Source organism: Pectinophora gossypiella, chromosome 29 (assembly GCF_024362695.1).
Source record: "Pectinophora gossypiella chromosome 29, ilPecGoss1.1, whole genome shotgun sequence".
Taxonomy (NCBI): Eukaryota; Metazoa; Arthropoda; class Insecta; order Lepidoptera; family Gelechiidae; genus Pectinophora; species Pectinophora gossypiella.
This window is the reverse complement of record NC_065432.1, coordinates 1,997,224-2,022,615: the sequence shown is the minus strand read 5'-3', so window position 1 is coordinate 2,022,615 and position 25,392 is coordinate 1,997,224. Positions and strand designations below refer to the sequence as shown.

The 25,392-nt window shown below is 40.9% G+C and overlaps 3 protein-coding genes across 5 annotated transcripts in view; 1 reads left to right on the top strand and 2 right to left on the bottom strand.

Annotated features, from left to right (window-relative positions):
• LOC126379492 (zinc finger protein 846-like) overlaps window positions 1–25,392 on the bottom strand; it is a 138,310-nt gene that overhangs the window by 9,331 nt on the left and 103,587 nt on the right. The gene's annotated exons all lie outside the window — the stretch shown is intronic.
• On the top strand, window positions 207–15,130 carry LOC126379459 (PR domain zinc finger protein 5-like). Of its 3 annotated transcripts, XR_007568337.1 has the most exons (10): window positions 207–562; window positions 1,714–1,839; window positions 2,066–2,533; window positions 5,305–5,510; window positions 6,743–6,853; window positions 7,984–8,193; window positions 9,447–9,576; window positions 9,900–10,004; window positions 13,783–13,995; window positions 14,201–15,130. XR_007568337.1 is itself a non-coding variant. In XM_050028218.1 (9 exons), exons 1-9 carry the CDS (start codon window positions 422–424, stop codon window positions 13,933–13,935), a joined length of 1,650 nt encoding a protein of 549 aa, XP_049884175.1. In that variant the 5' UTR covers window positions 207–421; the 3' UTR covers window positions 13,936–15,130. The 3 variants fall into 3 exon arrangements, 1 of the variants encoding a protein (XP_049884175.1); XM_050028218.1 differs by having other exon boundaries at window positions 13,783–15,130; XR_007568338.1 differs by lacking the exons at window positions 13,783–13,995; window positions 14,201–15,130 and having other exon boundaries at window positions 7,984–8,204.
• LOC126379454 (zinc finger protein 33A-like) lies at window positions 15,123–24,979 on the bottom strand. The gene is made up of 9 exons (XM_050028212.1): window positions 24,769–24,979; window positions 24,468–24,581; window positions 23,170–23,697; window positions 22,279–22,493; window positions 21,464–21,568; window positions 19,825–20,031; window positions 18,386–18,497; window positions 17,165–17,266; window positions 15,123–16,198 (listed from the first exon to the last, which is right to left on the bottom strand). The coding sequence occupies exons 1-9, from the start codon at window positions 24,877–24,879 to the stop codon at window positions 16,028–16,030; spliced, it is 1,665 nt and encodes a 554-aa protein (XP_049884169.1). The 5' UTR covers window positions 24,880–24,979; the 3' UTR covers window positions 15,123–16,027.

Here is a 25,392-nt window from a genome sequence, read left to right as displayed (position 1 = left end):
TCTCTCTTCACTTATTTTTTTATTTATGTATTATTTGTGTTAAACACATTGATGTATTATTACAGACATTCTAATGTATATAATAATGTTACAGCATAAAGTGTTTGCTCCTGTATCTTTAGAGTAGGCTGTACAGGATAAGGCACTCTAACGTTTTTCAGCTTTTTCAGTAATCTGTCAAAATATTTAAAAAATAAAAATAATGGCTGGTTGTCAAGTCAACGTTGACAACAAAAATATTGTTTTTTTTCCTCAATTTTATACTTTTCTTACTTTAAAAAGCTCTTCACTACTTTATACAATTATATTTGCCCCTATACTATACTTGCGGTAGTGATCTATCGTCGTACAAGAAAATCTGTTGCCATAAAATATATCCGCTTTAAATTTTTCAAGAACAGATTTGTATTATCTTTGAAAAATGCAATGTTCTGTTGGAATTAAGACTGAATTCAAGAAAATCAACACGCTCTGTTATGCTTGCTTAGCGTCTGATAGGATTCTTGAACCTTTAGGTGCGTTTACTGGAGTTTATCGGAACATATGTAACAGTTGGGATTCGGTAAGTTTCTATCTATGGTTTCTATTTTTTCCTATAACGGCCGCCGTGGTCCAGTGTTCTTATTGCAAAGGTGGGCGCAGGTAAAGAAAACAACTTGCTCGTTTAACGAATTATTTTAAAGTGAAAGAAAAATACAGTGTGACTGATGGAATGAATGATTGAGTTATGAACGAGTATTGAACAAGTGAATTTACGATTGAATGACAATGTTTGTTTTTAACAATATTGAGTAGGCTTGTATATTTGCAAATACCAATAGTTCTGCTCACGATCCGGAGGCCACGGGTTCGAATCCCGGTGCTGGTGGTTAGTTAGGACATTGCAGGCTGATCGCCTGATTGTCCAGAAGTAAGATGATCCGAGCTTCGGAAGGTACGTTAACCCGTTGGTCCCGGTTACTACTACTGATGTAAGTACGTAGTCGTTACTTTGAGTCACGTCAGGGGCCTTTGGCGGCTCAATAATAACCCTGACACCAGGGTTGATGAGGTTGGTATTCCACCTCACAACTCACACGATACAAGAAGATTCGTTCCTATGATTTACATTTCAATAATCAAGTATTTTAATTATAAATAAAATAAGAAAAAAATATATGTGTGATGTGAATTATAAATAATATAAAAAAAAAACAGCTGGATCTCTGCAGCTTATTATCTTCTCTATGTTGTAAAAACCGACAAACTGCCGTGATCAATGTAGTGCTATTTCACTTGAAGTTTTGGTTAAGTAGATGGAAAAAAATAATAATGAAATCTTTTGGAGCACTCAGAATTTACCCCTTTGATACACTACAACCATACCTTTGATACACTATCACCATACCTTTGGTACACTATCACCATACCTTTGGTACACTATAACCATACCTTTGATACACTATCACCATACCTTTGGTACACTATCACCATACCTTTGGTACACTATAACCATACCTTTGTTACACTATAACCACACCTTTGGTACACTATAACCATACCTTTGATACACTATAACCATACCTTTGGTACACTATAACCATACCTTTGATACACTATAACCATACCTTTGGTACACTATAACCATACCTTTGGTACACTATATAAAAAATAAAAAACAAACATACAGGTAATATAACACGAACATATAAATATTATTTGGCTTTTTTCCAGGGGACATATTTAGATGTGCTTGTCTGCTGGGAGTGCAAAAGTCTACTGAAACGTGTCAAACAATTTACTGAAAAAGCTGATCAGTCACAGAACATACTATATTCCTATATACCTGGTGCTGATGAGGTGAGCATATATCATTTAATAATACACTATAATTGGATTTTCTACCGGGTGGCTTGTGAGGATTATTAATTATTATAAATAATCATCTAGAGCTGGCCCCCTGTTCACCTAGACAGGGCTGGTTTGCCTGGAAGAGGTCGCATTAAGTGATAAGCCGCCAATGCATTGGCGTTCGCCCACTGTTCAGTGAAGGCAAAAAACAATCATAATGTTTTCCATATTTTAGAAACCGCCCAAATGTCTATCAAAGTTGTCAACGTCAAAAACACTGACATTCGACTCCCTGCAACCAATAGAAACTGAGCCAGAGACGGTAGATAACGTACAACCACCGGAGATAAAAGAAGAAATCGAGGACATACCGGACAACACATCCGATGTCATAAAAGACTTTGAGTACGAACTGTTAGATGAAGTCAAAGAGGAGAACTTATCAAACACGTTACTAAACGAACTAAAGAGCATCAAAAAAGAAAAAAAACACAGGTCTAAACATTTTACAATTATCCCTCTGCCCGATGTGAAAGAAATGGTGAAACAAGTGAAAATCAATCCGTCTGAGATAGATTATTGGAGGGACAAAGAGAGAAGTAGCACGTACTTTCAAAGTTTGCCATCTAGATGTGAATTGTGCATAATGCAGATACCGAAAAATCACACTATTCAACGTCATATGAGCCATTTTCATGGGAAGGTAAGATCATTCAGAATTAACCAGGCTATAAGTGTGGGCCTAGCACCGTGAGCACGCGACTCTTTCTCGCCGCGACAGAGATCATCTGTCTGTTTCTTTGCAGTACAGTGAGAGAGTGACGGGTGACGTATGTCGAGGCGAGAAAGAGTCGCACGCTGACGGTGCTAAGCCCGCTGGACAAAACGGGACTTTGTCCGGTTAAAGCCCGTACTCACTAGTGAAAGCGCGTTTTGTCCGGTCAAAGCGCGTCTTGTTCGGTTAAAGCGCGTTTTGCCCGGTTAAAGCGCGTTTTACCCGGTTAAAGCCGTACTTACTAGTTAGAGAACGTATTGTACAGTTAAAGTCTGGTTCACTATACTAAAACCAAACGCTCGTTGCCCGCGGTGTAATAATACGTGGAAGCAGGACGCCGATTGATGCGCTCTCTGTTGCACTTACGAGGCTTACGGGCAACCATAGTGACGTACTACTGTTGTGTCGATAGTATCATCATCATCAGGCCATTAACGTCCCCACTGCTGGGGCACGGACCTTCCCTATGGATGGATAGGGAGATCGGGCCTTAAACCATCACGCGGGGCCCAGTGCGGATTGGTGGTTATTAACGACTGCTAATGCAGTCGATAGTAATAATATAAAAAGGAAAGATTGCACACCACACGTGCATCCCTAGCGCACCGATGATTTATGGCACCGCAGGCAGCGAGCATTTGATTTTAGTATAGTGAATCAGACTTAACTGTACAATACGCTCTTTGACTAGTAAGTACGGGCTTTAAGCGGAGAAAACTCGCTTTAACCGTACAAAACGCGCTTTAACCGTGCAAAACGCGCTTTAACCGAGCAAAACGCGGTTTAACCATGCAAAACTCGCTTTATTCGGGCAAAACGCGGTTTAACCGGGCAAAACGCGCTTTGACCGGGCAAAACACGGTTTAACCGTGCAAAACTCGCTTTATCTGGGCAAAACGCACTTTAACCGGGCAAAACGTGCTTTCACTAGCGAGTACGGGCTTTAACAGGACAAAACGGGTTTTAACCGGCCAATACGGGCTTTTACCGGAGAATACGCGCTTCGCCCATTATATGTATGATGATTATGATAAACTTGTAAGGAGCGTTGCTGGTGGCAGCTTGGTAGTGCAAGTGAAACGATCGATGGTGAAGAGAGGAATGAATAGTTTATTAGAACCTTTGTCATGTTTATACAATTTTCGTACATAAAATGTTAACGGTGGTGGGTGTTCGCAACCCAACAATATTACTTTTTTTGTTATATTTTAATATGGCAATAATTTTCTCTCTCTGCTAACAACTATTATGCTAATAACTACTATTATTTTATGATATTTTTATGTTTATGGTAAATCCTATTAATGTGTATTTATTGTAATTGTTATAATTTTGTAATACTAAATAATTATATGTAAGTAAGTTTAAGTAGTATGTATCTATGTACATATATACCGCGATGTCCGTGGCCTCACTCGGCAGGGCCCGCAGAATACCAGCGTCGCGGCTTACGCTGCGACTTATGCTCAGCGAGGTCCTTTTATTCCGGTCTCCACCGCAGATGATCGGGGCCGTCAGTGCGTTGCATTTAGAATACTTAGTTTTATTATTATTGTTTTTATGATTTTGGTTTATTTTTCTTTTTGTTTTGGTATTTTTTTTTTTGTCTATGTACTTATTGATTTCCGTGTGGTTTCTGTCCTGTGTTAAATGTAATGTACCTGTCTGTCTGTGTCTGTGGTGTCCGGAAGTAATAATGTTTCTTTCTTTCTTTCTATTACAACGATTGTACTCCTCCATTTAATTAATAATAAATTAATAATTATCAGTAACCAGTGCGTGTCATTGAAGTAGTGCATTAGTGGAGCAACAGTGCTACATCCAATATTATTACCGTACAGTTGGTAGTAAAATAATGACAATATTGAGGGTAGTTTCACACGCTATAAAATGATGCGCGTTGTTGGTGCTCAAGCAGTAGTAGGCTAGTCGGCTCGCTGGACGCTCCGATGATGTATGCTGCGACAAATTCTTCAACACTGCGACGTGAACCTCGGCAAGAAGTCTTAGTTACGCCTCAGAGTAGAACTAATTTATTGAAATGTGCTCCGGTACCTGTCGCTGTTCGCCTAATCAATGACATTAGCAAAAATAACATTGATGTATTTCATTGCACTCTGGCGGAGTTCGCTGCGGCCATGTTGGTTCACTTGACTGCATTATAAGATTTTTAATTTATTTTATATCCTTGTTATGACTATTTATAATAATACGATGATCAGAATTATTTTGTTAGAATTTATATACTTTAGGATTTTTATTAGAATTTTAAACATTGTTGACATTCACGTCAATTTTAAGCACAAATCTAAACCAACCGTCTAAAAATTTTACATCCGTCAAAAACCCGACACAGTTAAGTAGGAAGCACGTCAAACGGATTGCATACCACCGACGTCCCTTTTGATTCGCCCGGGTTATTCATTCATTTACTCATTCTTCCATAAAATTAAGAGCTGTGAATTACCCGTCCCTTTCCTTTTCGGCGGATAAGAAAATGACAGATATAACTTAAAATAAAATTAGATGGTATATACAGGAATTAGCACCATTGTATAATTAAAACATGACATAATCATATTTTTATTATAATGTTAATCTGTTGAATATTTAAGCATTGTCGCCTTGGGACTCTACCTGTAGACAATGTTTTTGTAAACTTTAGAAATAAATGAATTTGAATTTGAACATTTTTTCAGAATAAGAAAAAAAACCGCTACCCTTGCAACATCTGTGAACGGGTACTCTCGACCAAATTCAAGCTGGGGAGGCATATAGCTGCTCACAGCATAATTCTGGAGTGCACCGCGTGTGGATACCAGTGTTGCGGCAAACAGCACATGAGGTGCCACATTGGCAAGCACAAGAGGACCGAGCAGTGTGCCTACTGCTCCACCAGATATGAGTAGGTGCTTGCTTGCTTAACACACTATATGGCAGGTTTAACTTTAACATCATCATCAGCCCATTAACGTCCCCACTGCTGGGGCACGGGCCTTCCCTATGGATGGATAGGGAGATCGGGCCTTAAACCATCACGCGGGCCCAGTGCGGATTGATGGTTATTAACGACTGCTAATGCAGCCGGGACCAACGGCTTAACGTGCCTTCCGAAGCACAGAGGAGCTCGAGATGAAAACTTTTTTTTGTGGTCACCCATCCTATGGCCGGCCTTTGCGAAAGTTGCTTAACTTTAACAATCGCAGACCGAGCGCGTTTACCGCTGCGCCACCGAGCTCCTCAATGGCAGGTTTAGTTTAAAAAAAATAATAATAAGAAAGTTTATTTACGTAAAAGCTACGACACACATATACATTTACAACATTAAAATATCATCATCATCAGCCGTACGACGCCCACTGCTGGGCATAGGCCTCCCCCCAAGGATCTCCACGACGATCGGTCCTGCGCTGCCCGCATCAGCGGCTTCCCGCGACCTTCGCCAGATCGTCGGTTCACATTAAAATATACGCACATTAAATTAATATTTAGTTGGAAAACATAAATGTCCGCAGTTCAGTTTCGCAGTTTGAGGAGCTCGGTGGCGCAGCGGTAAACGCGCTCGGTCTGCGATTGTTGAAGTTAAGCAACTTTCGCAAAGGCCGGTCATAGGATGGCTGACCACAAAAAAAAAGTTTTCATCTTCGAGCTCCTCCGTGCTTCGGAAGGCACGCTAAGCCGTTGGTCCCGGCTGCATTAGCAGTCGTTAATAACCACCAATCCGCACTGAGCCCGCGTGGTGGTTTAAGGCCCGATCTCCCTAACCATCCATAGGGAAGGCCCGTGACCCAGCAGTGGGGACGATAATGGGCTGGTGATGATGATGATTGGTGCCGCAGTTCACCAAAAAAGGCCAGGGCAAAAGGTAAGTTCAACTCTTAAAATAGTGGATTCCACTCCTTAAAACAGCAGATTTCACTGTTAAAATAGCTAATTTCTGTTAAAAATAATAGCGATTTTGTTTCTAAAGTAACTGGTTTTCTTGGATTTTTTTGTTTTTTGTTTTGAATGGAATTCCATAGTCTCTGCTTACCCCGGTGGGAAGGCATGAGTTTATGTATGTATGTAATAACTGACTTTGCCCTTTCACTCTTATTTTTTTTTTTGTAACGTCAATATATTTTTAAAACTTTTCAGAAATGTGAGAGAATTCTACAATCACTACAGAGAGGTGCATTGCAAGTTTATATGCGATTACTGTAACAAGAAATGCGTCACCAAACGGGTTATAGAAAAGCATATTATGAGGTAATCCATTAGAATAGAATAGAATAGAAAAAGTTTATTATAAAAGGACGCCACACACAAAAAAAGACAACAACATCATATCAAATTTCACTAAAACAATTACAAAAAACGCAAGACGGATGTTTGTCGAAATGACCTTAAGGTGGGTGGTGGACGTCCTGAGATAAAAGGGCCTCACTCAGCACAAGTCGCGGCGTGAACCACGACGCTGATATTATGTGGACCCTGTTGGGTGACGCACGGACATCGTATCCCATAAACATGTGTTAATGGTGTATATATTCAAATTCAATTCAAAAATATACAATATAATATATACCAAATTATTTTAATAGAATTAGTATAGACAAATATTATCGCAAAGATGTATACGTAAATACTTAAGGTTATTATATTACCGTTTACCGTAAGATTCTATCTATCTATCTATCTATAAGGGGTGAGGAGGAGATGGGCCTCCTTTTATAAATAAACACACAATCACAATAAATTATATAAAAATCTCAGAGCGAGTTAAAAGTGCACCTGTCGCCTAGCAAGCCTTTCACCCTTTTTTTTTTGTTTTGGTTTTCCCCGAAGGGTAAGGCAAAGGGAACTATGCCCATACAGCCATGTCTGACGTATTTTTTTTCTTGATGATTAATGAAATGATGAAAGGTGATGATGACGAAACCTAAGCCCCCACCCTCGGAGTAGACTCCTACTCCGAACCCCAAAACGAATTAACTCAAAAGTCCGCATAAACTTTTGAGTTATGAAGCGGCTTCCTGGCACGAAGCGAAAATAGGCAGATACACTTTGTTCATTGAATACTCCGATATAATAACACTCGCGAATGTCTTCCGACTAACTTAATGCGATCATTAACCACAAAACACCACTTCGTATTAATTATTTAGATTATTCAATGAAGAAAGCAACTGTCCCGTTCCCGTCTCCCGCCAAAAAGCCAAGCCTTTCACCCAAGAGAGAGAGGTGAGGTGGGGGGCGAGCGGTGTGACATATGGCCAAGCGTGAGTCGAATTTATTTGGCACTGGATACAACATCATTCAGCCTTGTCATACGCCACAGGGGTGTAATTGACATCGTAAAACGTAATTTAACAGCTAATCTTTTTTTTTATTTACAGGCACCACACGGAAATGCAATGCAAGATATGCGATAAAACCTTTGCCTCTTACACCAACTTGCTAAACCATAACCAATTAAAACACGAGAGCAACCCAACAGAGGCTTCATTCTGTGTTGCGTGTAACATCCAGTTTGAAAATGTAGCTATCTTTAAGCGGCACCTCTATACCAGCGTCGCGCACGCCAAGGAAAGGGCTCAGACCACGAGGTACGGAAATAGTACTCATACTTTTTAATCTGAAAGTGGCACTGTTCATTCTTTTCATGACATCTTAAAAAATGGCACATTAAGGCTATTTCTAACGTCTCGCTCTTAAATGGCACACTTCACTCTTGAATTGGCACAACTACACATTCATAAAACGGCACACTTCACATTTAAAATGGCACACTTCACTCTTAAAATGGTACACTTCACTCCTGAATTGGCACACCTCACTCTTAAAATGACACATTTATGGCTAAAAAGGGCACGCCTCGCTCATAAAATGGCACACATGACTCTTAAAATGGCACACTTCACCCTGAATTGGCACACCTCACTCTTAAAATAACACATTTATGGCTAAAAATGGTATGTTTTGCTCGTAAAATGGCACACTTGACTCTTAAAATGGCACACTTCACTTTTAAAATGGCACACTCACTGCTGAATTGGCACACCTCACTCTTAAAATGACACATTTATGGCTAAAAAGGGCACGTTTCGCTCATAAAATGGCACACTTCACTTTTAAAATGGCACACTTAATTCTTAAAATGACACACTTCACTCTTAAAAGTGGCACCTCCCATATGAAAATATTTTTATAATGTCACTCGTCACATACAAACCCATTCGTGTTTAAGCGGCATCGTGTTCAACTATTCTGCCCAGCTCCGCGTCAATAGAAACGCAGCCTTAAGCTTGTGACAATGGAGAGTCCATTTCATGAGAAAAAATAAATTTTGAGTATTGTGTGCCATTTACAAGTGAAGTGTGCCATTTTGTGATTGAAGAGTATTTTTTTACGTCTTTTTTATTGCGTTCCTACCTTTTATTTTGAGCTTTCTCCTTGGCTTGGGACGGCCGTCCCAACTCTTCAATCACAAAATGGCACACTTCACTTGTAAATGGCACACATTACTCATAAAATTTTTTTTTTTTCTCATGTAATGGACTCTCCATTGTCACAAATTTAAGGCTGCGTTTCCATTGACGCGGAGCTGGGCGGAGAGGAGCGGAGATGTGCACGAATCGACCAATCACCGTGAGGGAGAGAGTGACAGAGCGTCTTCGTTTTTCGCTCTCTCGAACGCTGTGATTGGTCAGATCCGCACATCTCCGCTCATCTCCGCGGAAACTCGGCCTTACTTATTCCCTCCTAACTATTTTCGCTTTTTCCTCTTACAACGATTAGTTGCGGCGCTGCCCACCCCTTTAAGGATTACGGGTATGAGTTTATGTATGTCTTGTTACAGTGTCAAGAGAAAATTTGTGTGTCCGAAGTGCCCTAACGCGTATGCGAGCAAATACAGCATGGTGAATCATTATTCCATGGTGCATAGCGACCAGAAAAACGCGAGGTACTACTGCGCGGACTGTGATAAGGTAAAATAATTTGAAACACATAATTCCGCCATTCCAATAGTCCAGGTTCCTAATTAATGTATCGATCGAGTGCTCAATTAGTGTGTGTGTATGTTTAGTGTGTGTGTGTGTGTATGTTTAGTGTGTGTATGTGTATGTTTAGTGTGTGTGTGTATGTTTAGTGTGTGTGTGTGTGTGTATGTTTAGTGTGTGTGTGTGTGTGTGTGTGTGTGTGTGTATGCATGTATTAGTGTGTGTGTCGTTTAATGTGAACACTGTTATCTGTATTTATATTACTCATGTTTAAGCAAATAAATTATCTTTATCTTTTTATATTTTTTCAGTTCTTCCTAAACAGGACGCGGTTACGTGATCACCAGAAGTACAGTCACGAGGGGCTCGTGCCGCGTAAGGATAAACTGTGCAGCTTCTGCGGGCGGGGATTCTCGGTACGTTACACCATAGGCAACTCCGCCCCCCACCAGCGGGTGAGCTGGGTTTACCTCGGAAATCGACCCTCAGGCCTGTTGTCTTATATAAAAAAACTATACTACATAAACTCACGCCTATTTCCCACCGGGGTAAGCAGAGACTATAGAATACTTACTTGCTTGGACTTGTCACATATATAAAAATCATTGAAACTGTAAGTAAATCTTTTACTAAAAGTTCAAAATTTCTGAGGATTTTTTTTTACTTCGTGCAGTCGTTATATTAATTTATACAATTTGTCGCTTAAAATTACGAATAATTAAAACATTTAAAATTATAACACAAACTATGACTAGTGAGTCAGTCTAAAATACCGCCCCCTCTCGTACCCGGTTCAAAGGTGCCCATTATACTGGCCGCGTTACCGCGCACTATCGCCAAGGAAACCTGTTGAACCAGGAACGAGCTGGCGCGGGGGTCACTACCGCGGTCCCTCAAGCGCCTCCCCAAAACACGAATAAAATCCTTGGCCGCCGAGCACCACACACCCGAAGTCTCGACGGCAAAAGGGACAAAATCGTGGGTCCGCGTTAAGTCCCCGTATTTCGCCAGCTTTTGGCTAGCAGCCCACTCGGCAGCTGCCCCTGCGGTTCGAGTAGTACGGGGCAGGTGCGTTGCTGCAAACGTGCAAGCACAGGTGGCGTCCCACAATAAAGCGCGCCCCCTCTCCCAGGGTATGAGCGTGAGCCCATCAGGCCTCTTACCGTCTGTACGGCTTAGACCCGGCGGTTCCAACTTGCACGGCACGTCGATCGACGCCAGTGCACGGCGGATGACATCATTCAGCGCATGATGCCGGGGGTGTCTTCCCGCGCACTTTAGGCAAGCGAGGCCGTGCCGCCCATCAGAGCCAACCGGCTTACCACAGCGGCATGTATGTGGCTCACACATTCTACACCCCAGCCGAAGGGCAACTCCTATCCTCAGGGTGTTATCGTCCAAGAGCGTGCCCACGTGCGGCGAAGGCAGGGCGTGAAGCCAAGCTCCGGACTCGGGACAGAGGGCCGCACGCAATCTGGCCAAGTCCGCCCCTGACGACAACTCCATAAGGTCCGCAACAGCTGATTTGGCCCAAAGGTCGTCCCAGTTCCTCTGATACTGAGGCTTTTCGGGGGACGTGGTATTAGGGCAAAGCGCATTCCATGCTGATTGGGCTTCGTCCGCAAACGGGATCCTGAAACTGTCACCCTCGAAAAAGATAATATTAGTGACAAGTTCCAGTGAGCCGTTTGCCGAAGCCAAGAAAGCAGACACCCCGATATCCTGCACTCGCCTCACCCCTAAACCTCCATGACGAACCGGAAGACCAGCCTGCCTCCACTCCCGTTCCCCCAGGCTAATGTTAATAATATCTTCCAGAGAGCACCTGAGAACTTCGTCTATGTCGGCAACCTCTTGAGGAAATAACCAAGTAGGACTGGTTCTTATTAAGTAGGTGAGCTTTGGAAGAGAGAGGCTACCCCTGAGAAGAACCAGGGCAACGTGAGCTGACAGGTGCTTTAGCTCCGCGTGTCCCCTGAGCAGCAATTCTTTTTTTTCTCGGAGCGCGGCGGAAACCGCGTCGGGGAAGATTGGCGCTCCTAAAAGCATAAAATTGTCTTTAGTGACGACCCTTAGGCCAGGAATCAGGTCTTTAAAAGTTGCCAAACCAGCCATCGCCTCGGGCCCGCACGGGAAAATCTCGCATTTTGCGGTATTAACCTTGAGACCCATCTCCCCAAGAGCCGGAAACAGGCGATGAATGTCCCGCGCGACTACATCTTGCGGGCCGCCGATAGTACCATCGTCCAAATACCAAATGTTTAAAGGCGACTTCAGGGATTCAACAGCCTTATGAATCGCTAGGCTAAAAATAAGAGGTCCCAACGGGTCACCCTGCTGGGCACCAACCTGCGATTCGATGGAAGAGTCGTCGAAAAAAAGTTTGGACGCCTTTGCATAGCACTGGTACACAAACGGGTACACCGACGGGATCAGGTCTTTCACCTGTGCGAGAACGGTATCCCTCTCAACGCTGTTAAAGGCATTGCAAACATCTAACTTAACAATGACCTTTCCGGAGTTACCCACGTTCATCGCAAAGGCCCGAGTGGCGTGAATAGCCGCCTCACACCCCAGTGCTGTCCCGAAGCCCAATTGATGGGGCCGGAGGAGAGCAGCCATCCGGTCCTTCACTGCACGACAACCGAGTTTGGCTACTAAACGTCTAAAAGTGTTTCCCACAGCTATAGGTCGGATCCCACCATCCTTCTTAGCGAGTGCAAAGAGCGAAGCCCCATAAATATACGGGCACACCTCCGGGTTCACCGCGCCCCGCAACATAAAATTACAAAGGCATGTGATCGACTCCAGGAGACGAAACCCATTGTCGCCGGCTGACGGCGAGATCAACTCCTTTAAGTGCTGCGGCCGCAACCCATCCAAACCGGAAGCGGAACTATTATAAAAAGATCCGATGGCATCCGCAACATCCTCAACAGACACTGTAAGAGCATTGTCCCCCCCGTCCGGCCCATCCGGTATCGACAATGGTCTAGATGGAGAGGGATGCTTTTCCTGGAGCGCCCTTAACGTGTCCTCCCCAAAAGGAGCGAGGCCGCCGTCGGAAACAAGAAGGCGCATCGCACCTCTCAAATCCCCATCGTGAACCTTGGCCTCAATGCGTCTGTAATGCGAACTCGGCCGCAAGACATCCTCGACTGGGAGGCAGGGAGACAGGTTTTCCACGTTTTCTTTCACCTTAGTCGTCAATGACCTACCGCTCACCCGCTCCGGAACCTTTAATCCAAAGAAAGAAAAAGACAAGAGCGAGAACCAAGACGATTTGCTATTGGACCGTAGGCAATTGTCGATGAGACCCCTTAATCTCTCAGCAGCGGCATATCTTGCTCCCTTAGGTATATGTTTAAGAACCCTCACCTTGGCTCTCAAACGGGAAAGAGTTTCCAGGTCCGAACATCCGTTCCCTGGCAAAGGAGACACGGGGTTAGGCTGACCGTTGGTGAGGGGGGCGCTCGCAGCCTCCAGTGCAACCTGCACATCCTTGTGTTTAGCCCGGATGTGTCGCTTAAGGCCACCACTTGTAAATAAATAAGGATTTGTCGTTGTCGGGCAGTGGGGGGCATGCACTCTTGGGCGGCCGCTCATTATTTCAAATAAATCGATTACAATAAATAATTACATATAGAAAAAAAAAACCCCCTACTTATATAAAATAAAACAAAAGAAAAAAAAAACATAAGAGGTATAAAGCCAAATAGTCACCTCTAGATTAATAAAAAAAAAAAAAAAACTTTTTTTACTTATTGTTGATTTGCCGCAGATGGCATTAACTACTTGCCCGGACAAATGGGGAGCGCTGAAGGCTCTCACCCGGTACAACGTTTAAGACAACAGGCCTGAGGGTGCCCAGTTGGCCGCGAACCTCGGCTCAGGGCGTCGTCTGAGAGGAAAAATATTTGACAGAATTAATAGACCCTAGTGGTTCGATAGCGATAAGCGCTGATTGAGGGAAATCGTTAACCACGCCGGCGGGGTCGGTATCGGGGTCCTGAAGTTTGGTGTCGCGAGCTGATTGGCCGCCTCTATAGGTATTCATCATCATCATTTTAAGAGCCACGCTCTTGTCGGTGTAGCATTTTCCATTCCAGTCTATCAAAGGCCAATTCCTTGACTTCTATAAGACACGACGTTAACCTTTTCACCTCAATAATCTGCTTTTTCCTTTTGTTCCAGACCAATAGGATTCTGACCAACCACATTAGAACACACACGGGCGAGCGCCCGTTCTCATGCACGCTCTGTGATGCCAAATTTACTCAGAAGGTGGCGCTACAGTCCCACATAAGATACATACATCTGAAAGCTAGTCGGAAAGGCGGATTCTGATTTGTAGAACGTTCCAGAACTTGGCGGTTGAAAATGCCACATCGAAGCAATTCATGTGAACATAACATACATAAACTCACGCCTATTTCCCACCGGGGTAAGCAGAGACTATAGAATTCCATTTGCTTCGATCCTGACACACTTCTCTTGCTTCCTCCACATTCATCAATCGCTTCATACACGCACGCCGGTTCAGAGTAGATCGTATTGAACCTTTTCTAAGGACATCTCCAATTTGGTCATCGTAAGTCCTGTGAAAAAAGAAAAAAGCAATATTTACAATTTGACATTTGCGCATATAAAAGTCAGTGCGCACGCAAAGGCTTTTTGGCGGGAAACGGGAACGGGACAGTTGCTTTCTTCATGAATAATCTAAATAATTAATACGAAGTGGTGTTTTGTGGTTAATGATCGCATTAAGTTAGTCGGAAGACATTCGCGAGTTTTATTATATCGGAGTATTCAATAAACAAAGTGTATCTGCCTATTTTCGCTTCGTGCCAGGAAGCCGCTTCATAACTCAAAAGTTTATGCGGACTTTTGAGTTAATTCGTTTGGGGTTCGGAGTAGGAGTCTGCTCCGAGGGTGGGGGCTTAGGTTTCATCATTCATCGTCATCACCTTTTATCATTTCATTAATCATCAAGAAAAAAAATACGTAAGACATGGCTGTATGGGCATAGTTCCCTTTGCCTTACCCTTCGGGGAAAACAACAAAAAAAATGCGCACGCAAATGTCAAATAGCAATATTACTTTTTAGATGAATTGCTTCAATGTGGCCTTTTTGGCCTGTGTCTCGTAACTTCTCCGACATCGTCCGACACATCATGGAGACGCGTCGAGGACGCCCAGCGGGTGATGTTAGGGGGGGACTCCTCGAGACTGAAGATACAGTTTGGTACCATGTCACATTAGTGCGACGGAGTCCTAAGTCCTAAAGTGGGTACATTATATTGCTCATGACAGTACAAGCTTTAGGTCTTTCAAGCTTCATGTCTCCACCACGCTCGCTGCCGAGCTGGTTGATGCGGACTTCTGGCCAGAGGGAGTAGACTAAATCCCAATTGGGGTAGTCTGCACATCCATCGCAAGATGAACTAAGTACCCACGCCTCACCGAGCTTTCTGTTAGACCAACGTCGTATAATAATTGTAAGGTATTCTAGTCACCTAAGAAATAAACGATAATTTCACAACATACATCTTTTATTTTTGTACCACATTGATTGACAATTTCATATATTTACAATTTTAAGTATAAACATTGGTGCTAATTCCTGTAAATACCATCAAATTTTATTTTAAGTTATATCTGTCATTTTCTTATCCGCCGAAAAGGAAAGGGACGGGTAATCGACAAGCATAAAATTTATGGAACACACGTCAATTTTAAGCACAAATCTAAACCAACCGTCTAAAAATTTTACATCCGTTAATAACCCGACACAGTTAAGTAGACAGCACGTCAAACGGATTGCATACCAGCGACGTACCTTTTGATTCGCCCGGGTTATTCATTCATTTACTCATTCTTCCTAAAATTAAGAGCTGTGAATCATCCGTCCCTTTCCTTTTCGACGGATATGAAAATGACGGATATAACTTAAAATAAAATTAGGCGGTGTCTGCAGGAATCGGGGCCATTATTTCAATTAAATAAATATCTGTACAAGCGTCGCGCGAGCTGTGACAACTTCGTTAGCGCGTTTAAACTCCCGATAAGCGCCACCTATGGTTCATATTCAGAACTGCTAGATCCCGTATGTTTAAGAGCTGTGAGTTTCCAAGTAGTCTAATTCGGCTCAACGTTTCCAAAGCACGGATCATCTTAATTTCGGACAATCAGTTCAGCTTGTAATGTCCTAACCAAACTTGGTATCACAAAGTGATTTGTCCCCACCGGGATTCGAAGCTCTCTCTCTCTCTTCATTTAACAGCTTCGCTCTTGTCGGTGGAGTAATCGCTATTCCTCTCTCCTTCCCGCCAAAACCTTCACCTCCTGATACGACACGACCTGCACCTTCTCTTTTGTTTCATAAATGTTCTCCTAGGTCTACCCCTTCCTCTCTTCCCTTCAATTCAAAGCTATCAAACTAGTATAAATTCTTGTCGGTAACCCGTCGCCGCCTCTTTAACCCTCTGTGGACTAGTTTACAGTGAGTATACAGAGCTGGTCGCTGCTTGAAAGTATCGCCGCAGTCTTCACACATGAACGAACGCTGATCTGAATGAGTGAGCTGGTGGCCTTTCAGGGTAGACAGCGTCTGTACAATGCAATACAGTTTTTTGTCAGTTAAAAATGAGACATAGGCCCCGACACCAGTAGACACCATCTAAGTTGTATCTGTCATTTTCTTATCCGCCGAAAAAGAAAGGGACGGATAATCGACGAGCATAAAATTAATGGAACACACGTCAATTTTAGGCACCAATCTAAAACAACCGTCTAAAAAATTTAAATCGGCCAATAACGCGACAGAATTATCCGTCCCTTTCCAAAAAGGAAAGGTAATCGACGAGCATAAAATTAATGGAACACGTCAATTTTAGGCAGAAATTTAAGAAGCCCTTCTAAATTTTTATATTGGCCAATAACCCGACACAATTAAGTTGCATATGACTGAGATGCCTATTTCATTAGCCTGGGTTATTTATTCATTTTAAAATTAATAGTTGTCAAAGATCCGTCCCTTTCCTTTTCGGCGGATAAGAAAATGACAGGTATAACTTAAAATAAAATTAGGTGTCTGCAGGAATCCAGCCTTGTACGGTCACGAGTACTAATATGTATACACTTTGAAACCGTGTCACATTAACTTTTTTGACAAATTAAATCGTAAGTCTCATTAAATGTCAAAATATGATAGTGCGACAGGGTTCTAAAGTGGGTACATGATATTGCTCATGACTGTATAACATAACATAAACTGCCTATATACGTCCCACTGCTGGACACAGGCGTCCCTTCAATCAACCGGAGGTGGTATGGAGCATACTCCATCACGCTGCTCCAATGCGGGTTGGTGGTGTTTTTACGACTAATAGCCGGGACCAACGGCTTAACGTGCCCTCCGAAGCAAGTGATTCAAGCCTGAAAAGTCCCAAACAAAGGACAGTCTCACAAAGTGATTTCGACAATGTCCCCATCGGGCATCGAACCCGGACCTCCAGATCGCGAGCCTAACGCTCTAACCACTAGACCACGGAGGCTGGTATGACTGTATACTCACAAAGAACTGCTTCCCACAAACGTTGCAGTGGTGGTCCCGGGACCTGCTGAGCCCATGCTGGGTTTGCCTGTGGTTTTTCAGCCGCCAGTCTGATATAAACAGCTAGAACACACAAGTTCACAATTAAAACACATAATAGGTAGTCCAGTGAATCGAACCCGGGACTCCGGGAATCGAACCCGGGGCCTCCGGACCGTGAGCCTAACACTCAACCACTGGACCACGGAGGTCGTCAGTTCACAATGAATAAAAACAAGTAAATAAAAATATTATTGTAAGATTAGTGACTATTCAACGACTTCCGTGGTCCACAGTGAGCGTTGGGCTCACGATCCGGAGGTCCCGGATTCGATTCCCGGTGGGAACATATCACAAAAATCACTTTGTGGTACCTATTTTGGTGAGGACATTACAGGCTGATCACCTGATTGTCCGAAATTAAGATGATCCGTGTTTCGGAAGGCACGTTAAGCCGTTGTCCCAGTTACTACTTACTGATGTATGTAGTCGTTACATGAGCCATGTCAGGGGCCTTTGGCGGCTCAATACTAACCCTGGATTGATGAGGTTGGTTCATGAAATGATCAATTCTACGATCTGGCCACGACATGTATATTATTATTAATGATTTACTGTTTTGTTTTGTTGTTTTTTGTGTTTGATTTATTGATGATTTACTGTTTATCGCAGGTGAAAAAAAAAACAAAATGGCCGAAAAACAAGATGGCCGCCATACAAACATTGGTTTTTCCCGAAAATGCTTCTGGGATAAAAATGATGTATAGGGGTGTGATCGGAACGTTATCCTGGAAAACTGCTCCGCATCAGGGAGACATCCTACGGCCTGGCAAAACTATAGCACCTAGAACTTTTTGATTTCACGAGACCTATTTAAGTCTTAGTCAAATTCTATCGCGGTAAAAAAATGGCGGGAAAACAAGATGGCCGCCATACAAAGCTTCGAACTAATACAGGACACGCGAGCAGCTTGCTGCGAGCGAACCACGCGACATCTAGTTTTAATTTTAAAATTTTAATTTCTTTTATTGTAATGTTTTTCATGTTATTTGTAGTCTTATTTTTCTTTTTGTTTCTTTTTAATTCAATGTTTATTTTTATTTTTATTGTATATTGTTTTCTCGTCATACAGCGCATTGGGCCATACTGTAATGTTGTATGTACTTTAATAAATAAATAAATTATGTTTTAAGTTTTACATACCTTGTTACAGAGTTCGCATCGAAACTGGGATTTCCTCAAGTGGTAGAAATTGTAGTGTTTCTTCCAATATTCTTTGGACGCAAACTGTTTGTTGCAATCCAAACATGGGTAACTGAAAACACGAAACAAACACATCAATACACGTTATTTTTACAATAACATAATCTCACGACTATATCCCAATTGGGGTAGTCAGAGGTACATCGGTACAGAGGTGAGAGAGGAGCTCGGTGGCGCAGCGGTAAACGCGCTCGGTCTGCGATTGTTGAAGTTAAGCAACTTTCGCACAGGCCGATCATAGGATGGGTGACCACAAAAAAAAAAAGTTTTCATCTCGAGCGAGGAGCTCGGAAGAAAGAAAGAAAGAAACGTTTATTATAAAGGGACACCACAGTAACAAATACAAAACAAATATATAATTTAAAACACGGAGTAACACACAACTTACAATCAAACAAAACACATAATAAAAACAACATACACGAGAAATACAAATAATTGAGTGTATGGACTGGTCAACGATGGTGGTGGTGTCCTTTATAAAAGCACGGAAGCACGGAAGGCACGTTAAGCCGTTGGTCCCGGCTACATTAGCAGTCGTTAATAACCATCAATCCGCACTGGGCCCGCGTGGTGATTTAAGGCCCGATCTCCCTATCCATCCATAGGGAAGGCCCGTGCCCCAGCAGTGGGGACGTTAATGGGCTGATGATGATGATGAGGTACATCCATCCCACACCTCACCGAGCTTTATAAAGTGGGAGTATTCCCTTTTTAAAAACCCTTTAATAGCAATTTTCACTGAACCCTGGCCTTTTTTGGTGAACTGCGGCACCCATATACCTTTATGTTTTCAAACTAAATATTAATATTAATGTGTGTATATTTTAATGTTGTAAATGTATATGTGTGTCGTAGGTTTTACCTAAATAAACTTTATTATTATTATTAAGGACACTGGTGCTAATTCCTGTAGACACTACAGGGGTTAAAATGACCACATCAAAGCAATCCATCTAAGAAAGCAAAGTTGCAATTTGAGATTTGCGCATATAAAACACACACACACACCTTTTCTTTTGTTTTTTCTTTTTTATTATTTACTGTTTTCCACTGGGCATATGGATTAACATAACTCTGGTCTGTACATTACTCCAACGCTTTGCCAGACTCACTGACCCCTAAGATACAGGTTTTTACCTAGTTTAGGAGCAGCGAATCACAACCTTTTATTTTAAGTACAACCTTTGTAAACTTCATTGTAACATTTTTTTTTTTTTTTTGGAAATAAATTTATTTATTTTTAAAAGTAAGTACGCAATGCAAACAAATGTCAAATAGCAATATTGCTTTCTTAGATGAACTGCTTCGATGTGGCCATTTTAACCCCCTGGCCTTGAATTCGCTTTGCTTGTGTTGACGTCAGACCAATGACTCACGTCTGTTCCGCGTGGTTGGCGCTAGTCCTCAAATGATTTCTATACACGTATATATTCTTGTACTGCACTTTGCAAGAGCCGCAGTAGGAGAGCTTCTGAGCTATAGTAGAGTTGTGGGTGACCATGTGTGACTCCAACCGCGACTTAGTTCTGAACGTCTTCGAACATATATCGCAGACGAATTCCCTTTTCACCGCGTGGATTCTTCTGGAAGAAAAAGAAAATTTTCTTTTTTTTTAACTACTTAATAAGAAGGAGAAGTCAATTGCTGGTTGACAGAGCCACTGGGCTCACGATCCGGAGGTCCCGGGTTCGATTCCCGGTGGGGACATATCACAAAAAAATACTTTGTGGTCCCTAGTTTGGTTAGGACATTACTGGCTGATCACCAGATTATCCGAAAGTAAGATGATCCGTGCTTCGGATGGCACGTTAAGCCGTTGGTCCCGGTTACTACTTACTGATGTAAGTAAGTACTTAGTCGTTACATGAGCCATGTCAGGGGCCTTTGGCGGCTCAAATAGTGACCCTGACACCAGGGTTGATGAGGTTGGTACTTCACCTCACAATCCACACGATAGAAGAAGAAGAAGAGCCACTATCAATTAAGGCTTTTAGTTTATACTATCTGGTTGACCAATCCTTTGCCTAAGGGATAGGTACACGAAAGCGCCTATGAGGCTGGCATGACCACTCGGGGTGTTCAAAGCCTCATTAAAAATTAGAATTACAAAAACTACTTAATAGCATAGAATAAGGAATAATACTACGTCTAATACAGGGTGTTAACATCGTAACGAATACTGAGGGGGATGACGCAGACCATGATTCTGATTTAATATCAAGTGGAATTTTCTGTCGGAACTTCATGAAATTTTCAAAAATCAAAATCAAAAATACTATATTGCACAGAACTAAAATTTCAACAATCAGACATAACACATGAATACAGTACAATTTAGGCGGCTTATTGCTCTAGAGCAAAAAAATAAAATAAAAAAAACACAATAAAAAAAAAAGTTTTATTAAATTAGTAATTAGTTAATTATTTTTTTAATTATTTTCAGTTCTATAACTTTGCGACGGAAAATTTCGCTTTATATCAACTCAGTTTTCGTTACGATGTCACTAACACCCTGTATAAAGATTTTATGGGAAAAAAATATATTTTAACAGGTATAGAATAAGTAATTGTATTTTTTTAAATACTTATCCGAAAACTGTCAAATATCCAATTGTATTTAATGGTGCTAATTCCTGCAAATACCATCTAATTTTATTTTAAGTTATATCTGTCATTTTCTTATCCGCCGAAAAGGAAAGGGACGGGTAATTGACAAGCATAAAATTTATGGAACACACGTCAATTTTAAGCACAAATCTAAACCAACCGTCTAAAAATTTTACATCAGTCAAAAACCCGACACATTCATTTACTCATTCTTCCTAAAATTAAGAGCTGTGAATCATCCGTCCCTTTCCTTTTCGACGGATATGAAAATGACGGATATAACTTAAAATAAAATTAGGCGGTGTTTGCAGGAATCGGGGCCAATGTACGAATAAAAATATTTTTATTTAAAAAAAAAGTATGGTCGGATTGAGAACCTCCTTTTTTGAAGTGGGTAAAAATACTTACTTGACATGTTTTTTGAGAGAGCTCAGTGCTTTGAATTTCTCCCCACACTCGTTACAATACAGCGAGTGGTCTGTCGTCATGTGCTGGGACATATCTTCGGGAGTCCTGTAAATAACAACACAACATAATCTCACGACTATATCCCAATTGGGGTGGTCAGAGTTACATCTCTATTTTCTTCAGGTTTACTCTGGGTCTGAAGTTACGTCCTTTTTGTTACAAATAAACCTTTACCTAAAATGATACCTATTATTATTATTATTATATTTGTTGTTGTTGTCAACTGTTGTGTTTGAATCGGTAAAAGGGTCGAAATTGAACTTGTAGTCTTGTTCGGAATTATCCAAGGGTGATAGATTGCGCGCAAAAGGGAAGAAAAAAAAAGATTATATAATACCAAATTATAAAGAGAATTTCAAAAACATATATTTTGTCTGATAATACATACCTGGCAAAAAAAAAAAAACCAAACTGACTGACGTTCTAACTAGAATAGACCAGCAGAAATGGAGATGGACCGGACATATGCTAAGATCCAAAGTGGAGAAGTGGAGCCAGACAATTACCCAGTGGTATTCAAGAGACGGTGCCAGAAAAAAGGGTAGACCGAATAGGAGATGGGACGATGAGATCAAGATGACTGCGGGCCCTTTCTGGACAAGAGCGGCGCGTGATCGCCATCATTGGAAAGGATTGGAGGAGGCCTTTGCCATGGGGCACTCCGAAATAAGAGATTTAATATAAAGTGAACTCTAACTGACCTGATAATGTTTCGGAAGCAAGGCTTATTATTATTATTATTATATAATACATACCTGGCAACATATTCACAGTACGGACAATGTATGCTTTCAACTTGATCTACCGTATGCTTGGTACGGCAATGGCTTAACGCAGACCAGAGCTCCAACGTCTCATACTTGCACAGCTTACACCGGTAACAAACGTAGTGTTTGGTCTTATGTTTATCGACTTGCTTCAACGTTGTGAACCTCACTTCACAAACTGGACACATGTGGGAGCCTATGTTCTGTAACAACATATATTTTTTAAATTGAGTGATAGTTTTTTTTTATTTTGAGTGTAAGTTGGATTGAAAGAGTTACTAATGAGGAAGTGCTAGTAAGAGTACGGGAAAAGAGGCAAATATTGAGAGTTTTTGAGGACAGAAGAGGCAAGATGATTGGACAATTAAAAAGACACGACGAATTTATTAAAAACATCATAGAAGAGAAGCGACAAGGAAAGAGAGGAAGGGGAAGACCAAGAAGAGCTTACGTGGAACAGATTAAGGAGAAGGTGAACGTCGTGTCTTTTAAGGAAGTATCTATAGGAATTAGCACCAATATAAAAACGGCCTCCGTGGTCCAGTGGTTTGAGCGTTAAGCTCACGATCCTGAGGACCCGGGTTCAAATCCCGGTGGGGACATATCACGAAATTCATTTTGTGATCCCTAGTTTGGTTAGGACATTACAGGCTGATCACCTGATTATCCGAAAGTAAGATGATCTGTGCGTCGAAAGGCAGGTTAAGCCATTGGTCCCGGTTACTACTTAATGATGTAACTAAGTAGTTGTTACATGAGCCATGTCAGGGGCCTTTGGCAGCTCAATAGTAACCCTGACACTAAGGTTGATGGGGTTGGTAATCCACCTCACAACCCACAGTACAGAAGAAGAAGTACCAATATCATGAAGAAGCTTACCTCGTCATGTTTCTTCATCATGTGTACATCATACGTATCTTTCCTCGTGAACCCCAGCACACAAGAATCACACTTATACGGTATCTTTTTAAAATTCGGTTGATTTCTCTTCCTTTCTCTATTACTCATCATCTCTTCTTCCGTAAACTGTACGGTTGTAAACTTCTCTCTCACCTCTTCCTCCGAGTCTTGCTCTAATGTCTTCTTCAAATTCTTCCTGCCATTTTTCTTTCCAGCATCTAAAATTCCTACGTACAAACTTGTTGCTGGTTTTTCTTCATATCCCTCTATTTCATTAATTAATTCTTCATTTACTTTTTCGTCGTAATCAGATTCGTGGTATATTTCAGGATATTCGTCTACAGTTTCTATTTTAATTGTTATTTCTGCTGATAATTCCTCATTCTGTGATTTGTTGTTGTTGTCAACTGTTGTGTTTGAATCGGTAAGAGGGTCGAAATTGAATTTGTAGTCTTGTTCGGAATTATTTCTAATTGTTAAAGTGCTAAGAGATTTTATGTTATGGGTCTGAAAAAAAAGAATCTTGTTCAGTAATTATTTTTTTAAATATTAAGGTGTAGAGGTTAAAAAAAATAAAAAAAGATGTGTCATAGGTGCATTATAAAAAAGAGAAAATACATTTATTAGGTACAATTTAACCCACTTGGGTTTGCAACATTACATAGGTCCCTATGTACCTACTTAAATATTACAATATTAAAATTTAATACTAATATTATTACATTGAAACAAATAACAAAATAACAAATATTACAAATTGTTTTTTTTTGTTTTTGTTTTTTTTTTTGGTAAGAACCCGTTATTATGTGTTCTAATATATATATTTTTTTAATATCTGCAATCAGTCGCAAGACTTTAATCAGATTTGATGTGTGATTATTGATTAGTTAGAAGTAAAGCAACCATTTTCCATAATACTCAGCGCCCAAGAACATCCTTCTTTTTGAGCCTTTTGACCCTGTTGCTAGCTTCCAACAGCATAGTTGCTAAGGGATATGGATGGTTACTCAACCGTTCCTTATGCCTGATACTAATATTTTAAAAAATAAAATATATTTCGTTCTTATGAGGCTGGCATTATCACACAGGGTGTTCAAAGCCTCGTTAAAAATAAGAATAAAAAAATAAAAAAAATATTTAGATTTTTTTTTACTTTTTTAAATAGGTACTACAGTATCAAGGAAAATCCACCAAAACTCATCTTAATTTAGTAATCGGAACTTCATATTTTATCTTTGGCCTAGGAAACTAATAATAAACTTTTTTGTAGTAAATACCTCAATACAACTATTCAGCAGTTGTTGAGCAGTTTGTACGCGTGATTTAAATGCCGAGAACTTTGACATTATCTGGCGACACTCCCAGCACACTCCACCGTATTGGGAAGGAAACTGGAAAGCAAAAAAAAAAAAGGATAATACAAATACTCTCTGAAGGTAAATATTTTGATATTTTGGTCACATTTCACTTTGAATTAGTCTTGCTAAGACTGCCACTTGATTACTTAATGAACGGGAAGGTTTAAAGAACAGAAAGCAGAAGGTAAACCCTCAAATTATAAGCTTATTAAATACAAACCTCCCAAAATGAAATGTTTTGCAGTAACGTTTGTAACTCGCATATCGGATTTAATTTACGGCCAATACTCAGGCAAGCTTGGCAATATTTAATTCTTTCCTCCATTTCCATTTATAATACACACAAATTAATCAAAATGATACAAAATAATGATTATTTATTTATCAAAATTCGCTAACATTTTTAGCAACTGTCATTAACTGTAGTGCTGTTATACAACCGAACCGGTACTTAAGTTAGTACTTTACCGCATTTGTTTTCAATATTGATAACATGTAAATACAGACACATAAAAACGAAATAATTAAAAATACCAAGAAAGATTTTTAATAGTTTATACGTAAATTCATTGTTATTACAATTCGTCCGACATCTAAAAATGTATTGTGACTAATAAGTTAGCCGTGTTGCCTAATTATGGTAAATATCAATAAATAAAAAATAAGTTAATAATGAAGGTAATTTTTAATGATAAATACAATGTTTTAGTGGTTTTTCAGGTGGCTGGTCCATTTTTACCTGACTGATGACCTGCTAAGGCTGCATGGCTTTGCCTTTGCTTTTCCAAAGAAAGGTTGGAGTTTTTTAATTTGACAGTTGATCGCTCAGTTGATCGAATGACAT